At 65.4% G+C, this 6,915-nt stretch overlaps 1 protein-coding gene across 1 annotated transcript in view; it reads right to left on the bottom strand.

The window, feature by feature from the left end:
* Positions 1-2,643: 2,643 nt before the first annotated feature.
* Positions 2,644-6,915, bottom strand: part of Fam129c (family with sequence similarity 129, member C) — an 8,804-nt gene continuing 4,532 nt past the window's right edge. Inside the window, 7 exon segments of the mRNA XM_013507237.1 lie at positions 2,644-3,350; positions 3,679-3,790; positions 4,285-4,392; positions 4,463-4,579; positions 5,121-5,279; positions 5,493-5,683; positions 6,653-6,888. Coding sequence (XP_013362691.1) covers positions 2,977-3,350; positions 3,679-3,790; positions 4,285-4,392; positions 4,463-4,579; positions 5,121-5,279; positions 5,493-5,683; positions 6,653-6,888 — 1,297 coding nt within the window. The 3' untranslated portion in view covers positions 2,644-2,976.

The raw sequence follows: 6,915 nt of genomic DNA on the forward strand, positions 1-6,915 counted from the left end.
CGGCCCCGCCCCGCGCGCCTTAAAGGGGAGGAGCGCGCCCGGAGGCGGTGTCGGCCCCGCCCAGAGCGCCCGGCCCGGCGGCCTTAAGGCCCCGGCGCCGTTTTCGCCGACGCCCCGCCCACGCTATAGCCTTAAAGGCACAGGGACTCCCGAGGGCTGGGACCTGATTCTCCACCACTTCCAGGCGTCCCGGCCCCCGCCCCCGCCCCCATTCGAGTTCCCTGTGCTGGAGACCCAGCCAGGGAGGACCAAGAATCCATGACTCGCTTTCTCCTCTTTAGGGGGTGTTGAGCCTTAAGCCCTGGCGTCCCAGTCCCTTTTATTTTGGTTTTTAATTTGAGAGAGGGTCTCGCTAAGTCATAAACCTATCCAGGCTGTGCTCGAACTGGTGCCCCTCCTGCCTCAGCCTCCCAGAGTGCAGGAATCACAGCGTGCACCACTCTATCTGGCTGATAGTGTTTATATCGTTCTTAAAATCTACTTTTAGAACGACGTTCGGCTAGATGTATGCCCAGCCTGGGGTCACAGGACACGTACACCCCACCTTCTTCTGGCAGCTCCCGGCCCCCCTCCCACAGTGAGCCCTGCAGGAAGCCAGTGTGGCCGGGTGTTTCTGGAGAAGGACGGGATGGGAGGAAGGGCAAGGCCTGCTTCGGGCTGCAGGCCCCGGCTGCCCCTGGGAGCCCTGGCCGGGGTCTGCGCTGCTGTCCCGGGAATGCTGGTTCCCCAGCCAGCCTCACGGGGTGTCCAGCAGCGCCTGCAGCAGCTCGAGGGCCTCAGACTCCAGGGCCGACAGTGGCTGACTCAGAGGGGCCAGCGGACTTCTTCCCCGGTCACAGAGTGTGGGGAAGGGCCGTGATTGCTCTGAACCAATTACCGGCGGTCGGCTGACAATCCCCAGCGTGCCGGGCGCGGGAGCCTCGCCCCAGGATGGTCACCATCCGCTGAGAGGCAGGAAGGGAAAGGGATAATGAATTACTCCTGTGGCTCTGAGTTTCATTCTGGGTTCTAATGAAAGGCGACGGAGCTGGGTGATCCGGGCGGCCGCAGCCCCAGAGGCTGTGGGCCCCCTGACCCCAGACTTTTGCCTCTTCTGTTTTTCTTATCGCTTACCTTTTCTTATTCGTCCGCGGGCACCTCGGTCTCCGACCGGTCACTACCGATAATACCAACAACCGAGTTAGCACCAGGCCAGGTGGGGAGGCTGTGACAGTGCAGTCTCCTCTTGCAAGCCTGGAGCCACACCCCGGCCTAGCAGCAGGTGCTCACTGCAGGAGTCAGGGCGTTGGCAAAGCCAGAATCTGTTCCGTCTCTTGGGAGGGGCCGAAGAGCCCAGCGCAAAAGAGCAGGAAATTCTCAACCCGCCACCATGAGGGGAAGTCACCCCGGAAGCAGCTGCAGGGGCTGAGACAGGGGACAGGTGGCTGGGGCTTCTCTTTGGGCTCCAAACTTTGTCCTGGGTCAGAGCACTCGCCTGGCACCAAAAAGAGAGAGTACCCAGCCCAGCACCCAAAGAAAGGAGATTCTGGAGCATAAGCGACTTAGAAAAAGCCTGTAACACAGACCACTCCTATCCTTAACGTGTAAAGCGTTGATAGTTATCAATGAGAAAAGATTAACGCTCCTTCCGGGAAGAGCAGGTAACAGCCACGGACGTTCACTAAAAAATCCGCAAATCACAAAGCAATGGCCAGGAATGACCCTTGCAGTTCAGTTTAATCATCAATTCAAAATGAAAGCAACGCAACGGCCCCGCACAGAGCCGCGGGATCGGTGCTGCGCTCCCAGGGTTCCCACCCCGGGAAGAGCACACAGCAGGGCCAGCCCGCAGCGAGGGCAACGCCGGTGTGCGCGACCGAGGAGGTCCCTTGATGGGGCGGGGTGCCGTGGCTGCATCCGGTGCCAGCTCAGACCCCAGCCTCAGTTTCCCCGTCTGTAAAGGGCACCGAAACCTCAGACTTGGCATCGAGCAGCACAGAGCAAAGGCTCGGTCCGCGGGGACCTAGCAGCATCGGCTTCACAGGAATGCGTGAGCGTCTGGAGAGAGATGACCGGTCACAGGGTCTCAGAAGAGGCGCTGGACACACTGGCTCAGCTGCCCACACAGCCGGGCCCAGGTGGGACCGGGGCCGCAGGCAGCCGTTTCCCCAGCTTTCGTTCTCTCCACAGCCCTGGGTTCCAGGCCTCCCCGCTGCGCTGCACCGCCCCCTTCTGCTCAGGCTGCCCTTCACATGGAGCCCCTCCTGCCTCAGCCTCGTCATGCGAGGTGCGGGCAAGGGCCCAGTCCCCTGGCTTTCCCCAGACACTTCTGAGCTGCGGCTGGCGGAGCCGTGGGTGTGGACCTCCATCTGGAGGCCACCGAGCCGGAGGGGCCGGGGCGTAGCTGAGTGTGAGAGATCCGGACCCAAACACCCACGGGCTGACGCTGGGTAAATAAACTCGGGGCCGCCGCCAGCCGTCGCTCCCAGACCTGGGCCTCCAGAAGTCTGTCTAAGGCTCCTCTGCCGCACGCATCTCTGCGGCATCCAGCTCAGGAAGAGCCTGGGTCCTCACCTGCTGCCTCCGGGTCCCACGGCAGCTCCGAGTGCCCGGCCAGAGCGCAGGATGCCTCGCTGCCACCCAGGGCCTCCCACAACTCTGAAAGGAGAAGAACCACTGGACACATCTGGGGGTGCCCGGACCTCACAGGCCCCACGCTTTCTCCCACGAGGCCCGGGTGGACGCAGAAGTGATGCCACCCACAGCCCGGCCAGGCTGTGCCCGGGCAGACGTGCCCAGCCAATCCCACACTGCAGGAGCCCACGCTGGCCCACAGACAGCACCAACTGATGACCAATCAGGCATCTTCTAGGAAGCGCGTCCCTGTCCCATGCTGTGTTTCATTCTGCCACCAACAGCTTTTCTGCACTGAAGACTCCTCTGTCCTAAAAGAACTCGGCTATCCTTTCTGGCTGCCCAGGGACCAAAGACGCAGCCTTAAACTCTCTCCCTGGCTCTGGGGACCCCACCACAGCTAGGTCCTCCAGCCTTCTGCATCCCTCTGTCTCCTTTCTCCTTCAAACCCTGGCCCTTTGAGCCCCCTGTCTGGCCCTGACCGCACTCCTGGGCTCTGTGTCCTTGGTGCAGCCCCTGCTGGGGACCTGGCCTGGCCTCCTCCATAGCTTCTGGTCTGGCTGCTCTCACTCTCTCACCTTCCATGGCTCCCTCTGGCCTGTGCAATAAGGTATAAACTTCTTTGCCTGTGGCTCCAGGCTCCACATTGCAGTCGTGAAGATACTGTGACACCCCTGAACTGCCACTGCCTGCTGTCACCCCCATCTCCAGGAACACGTGTTTCTCAGTGGCCATGGCTTCATGAGTGAATTGATGACATGGAAAGAAGGGAAATGCTACAGAGCTGCTTCCCAGCCCTAAGCCCCTGAGGGGTGAACCCCAAATCCATGAACTCTGGGGGGCCTCTGTGCCAGCCAGAGAAAAACTGTAAGTGGTTGTTGAATGAACAAATGTGAAACTCTGTGCCTAGTTTTCGAACTGTCCCTCTTCACACCCCGAGGACTCCTATACAACCCTCAGAGCCTCACTGCAACGCCCCTCCTTAGGGCACTCCATTGCTGACTGACTACCCCAACCCTCTGTCCGGGTCCTGATCCCGGTCTAAAGGGCAGGCGGTAGGCTCACCTCGGTCGATCCTCTGCAGCAGGACCCCGCGGACCACGTCCTCCAGGATGCCCGCAGTGGTCAGGGCCTGGCTGTCTGTGACAAGCTCGTCCCCTTCAAGCTCGGGCAGCTCCTGGAACACGAGGGGGAGCAAGGGGCCAGGCTGGCTGCAGAGCCTCAACCGGCCAGGCATGGACTCGGTCTCAGCGACCCCCAGTGGCTGTGTGAACCCGACTCTGCGCTGCCGCGTGCGGAAACTGTGTGAACCAGAGGTGAGGGCTCCGTGTGCCCACAGCGCACGTGCTAGAACCGAAGCCCACATGCAGGCCCCCTAAGACACGATTCCACTGGGCCACCCAGCACTGGGAAGGCTGAGGCAGGAGGATCCTGTAGGTTAAAGGCAGGCCTGGGCCACACAGTGAGTTCAAGCCCACCCTGAACTACGGGGAGAAAGCCTGTCTCAAAAACAAAACAAAAAGGAGGTGATTCTGTCCCAAGGGTCCTGCACTAGACAACGGGTTGCCGTTGCTGTCACGGAGTGGCCCAAGCTCTGTCGCCCGGCCCGCAGTGCCCTCCGGGACGGCGCCTGCCCCGTGTCCCGTCCCGGCGCCCCTCCCGGCCGCTCACCGCTCGGCCGCTGGGCTCCAGCCGGCGCAGCACGAAGGGCAGGAGGACGCGCAGCAGCCAGCTCCGCACGAACTCGCTCCGCGCCGCCGCGCCATCCGCCGACAGCTTCTGCAGGACACGGGCGGTCCATGTCCCGCGCCCCGCTGACCCCGGGTCCTGCGCCCCGCCCGCCCCTCACCTTCAGCACGCGCCCCCGGGCTTTCTCCAGCTGCTGGGCCGCCTGGTCGCGGTCGAGGGCAGCGGTGAGCCCCTGGTCGGCCAGCTGCAGGAAGGTGGCCACAGCGTCGGCCGTGAGCTGTGGAGGGCACTGAAGTGACCACGCTGTGGCCCGGGCCTGTGCAGCTCCCTCCACTCCCACCCCCAGGGCCAGGGAGCCGAGATTCAGGACTGCAACGCCATGCAGGCTTGGTCTCCACAGAGCGGCGCTCTTGTGCAGTGTACACACTGAACCACCGTGCGAGGCGGCACTGGGAAGTCACATCTGCCCCTGCGCCCTGTCCTTGGCCTTCTGAGAACTTTTTCTTTCTCCCTCCTGAGTGCCCAGCCTCCTCTCCTCCGCTCCGCCTCATCCACACCCGAGCCTGGTCGGTCCCTCCCCGTCCTCTCGCCCCTCTGCCCCGCACCCTCTCCAAACGCCTCTGGCCCTGCACACGCCGAGCAGCTTCCTGGGGCTCTCTCCCTCCGCCCCTCTCCCCTCTGCCGCCCCACCAGGCAAGCCCCTGAGGGTCCCGCGGCACCTTCGGTGCCCACGGAGCCCTGCGCGCCGCGTGGGGGCGCTGCCCAGCCACGGACCCTGCCGCAGGAGACGCGGGACCATGCCCCGCCCCCGTCCTCACCTGCTGGGCAAGGTCCTGCGCCCCGAACACCAGGTTCTGTGTCCCCAGGAAGCCGAACGGAGCCGCCAGCTTCGCCAGGCGCGCCCGGCCGCGCTCAGCCTCGCCGTAGCAGAGGTGCATGAGCTCGGGGTCCCAGGGCAGCTCCCCCAGCGAGTGCACCTGGCCGCGGGCCGGGAGACGCCGTCAGCGACAGCGGGGCCATCGCAGAGGGGCGGGCGCCGGGAGGGCGGCGCGGCAGACTGCTGAAACGCCGCCCTTGCGGCAGAGCTGGGCTTCGAACCCAGAGCCCGCAGCAAGCTGCGTCCCGGCCCAGGCAGCCACCCGGGGCTCCAGCCCCGGCCCGCCCCGCCCAGGCCGCGCCCCCTCGCTCACCGCCCCTCGCAGCCGCTCGCCTCTCGGGCTCGCACGCAGGCGGCCGCACACGCGGTCCACGCCCCGCGCCAGGAGGGCCCGCACGGCGCCCAGCGTGGCCTCCACAGTGCTCAGCAGCGTCCGCGCGAGCTGGGGCAGCTGCGGGTCCACGTGCCGTTGCAGGCAGGTCTCCAGCCGGGCCTGGACATCCGCTGCGGGCGGAGACGTGGCTGGGTGCGCGGCTCCGCGGGAGCAGGCGAGCGCGCGCCCAGCACCCGGGCCGCCCAGCTGCCCAGATGCGAAACAGTTGGCTGCGAACGAGCGGCCCGACAGGCCAGGGAGGCAGGTGTATTCCAACCGCGTCTGGCTGCGGAGTGGAGTGGGAGCCACTTTGCTCTGCCGGTCTCGCCTGAGATCTTCCTGGCTCAGCCAGCTCGCCCTCCCACGCTGGCCACCTGCAGCGTCCGGCTCCCGCGGTCCACCCGGCTGGCCTCGCCCTTTGGAGCCCAAGGCCACGCCCGCTCGCCGGTTAGGCCCCGCCCTTCGTCCTGCACCGCCCAACCAGGGCCTTGTATTGCAGACTGTAGGCCCCGCCCCTACACACACTTCCTTCAAGCCGCCGGGCCCCGCCCTCCCACCCAAACCGAGCCTTCTGCCCTGACCCACCTATTCCTGCCAAAGACCACGCCCACCTCTGACCACGCCCCTATCAGGCCACGCCCACTCACCATTTAGGTCCCTGTGTGACCCCACACCTCTTTGCCTTCAAGGTCCCTTCCACAATATGGAACTGAAGACTCAAGGCCCCGCCCCTACCATCCTCCGCCTTCTTTCCAAGTCCTTTAGCCACATCCCCCCCTACCTGACCATACAACTTTATACCTACCCCGGCCCCACCCATCCAAACAAGACCACGCCCCTCCATCCAACCACAGTTTCCAGACCCTCTCCGCCTTGACGCACCCCTGCCGACCCTATCACACCCCCTATACCCCCTCCCCTAGCCTCACCTCTTCCCTACCACACCGCACCTTCTGGCCCCACACTCCCGCCCAGACCACGCCCCCGCTATTCTGACTCCGCCCCAGATGACAGCCCCGCCCCTGTGGTTACCACGCCCCTTTCCGGCCAGGCCCCGCCCCCGGGGTCCGGTCCCTCCCTGTGGCGGCCCAGCCGCTCACCCCGAAGCCGACCCGCCGCGCGCGTGCGCAGCCGCAGCGTGTGCTCCAGGTCGGGGCGCAGCGTCCGCTCCAGCGCGGCCAGCAGCTCGTCTTTCTCCGGCTGGAAGGCGCGGAGCCCCGCGGAGGCGGCGGCCAGGACCACGCAGTAGACGGCGTCCCGGAGCTGCGGCAGCGGGCATGGAGGGAGCGTGAGGGCGCGGAGGAGGGCGCGGAGGGCGGGGCGGGGCGGGGCCTACCTCGGTTTCGCGCCCACTTGTCCTCCG

This window comes from Chinchilla lanigera, unplaced genomic scaffold (assembly GCF_000276665.1).
Source record: "Chinchilla lanigera isolate Chin_1 unplaced genomic scaffold, ChiLan1.0 scaffold00123, whole genome shotgun sequence".
Classification (NCBI taxonomy): Eukaryota; Metazoa; Chordata; class Mammalia; order Rodentia; family Chinchillidae; genus Chinchilla; species Chinchilla lanigera.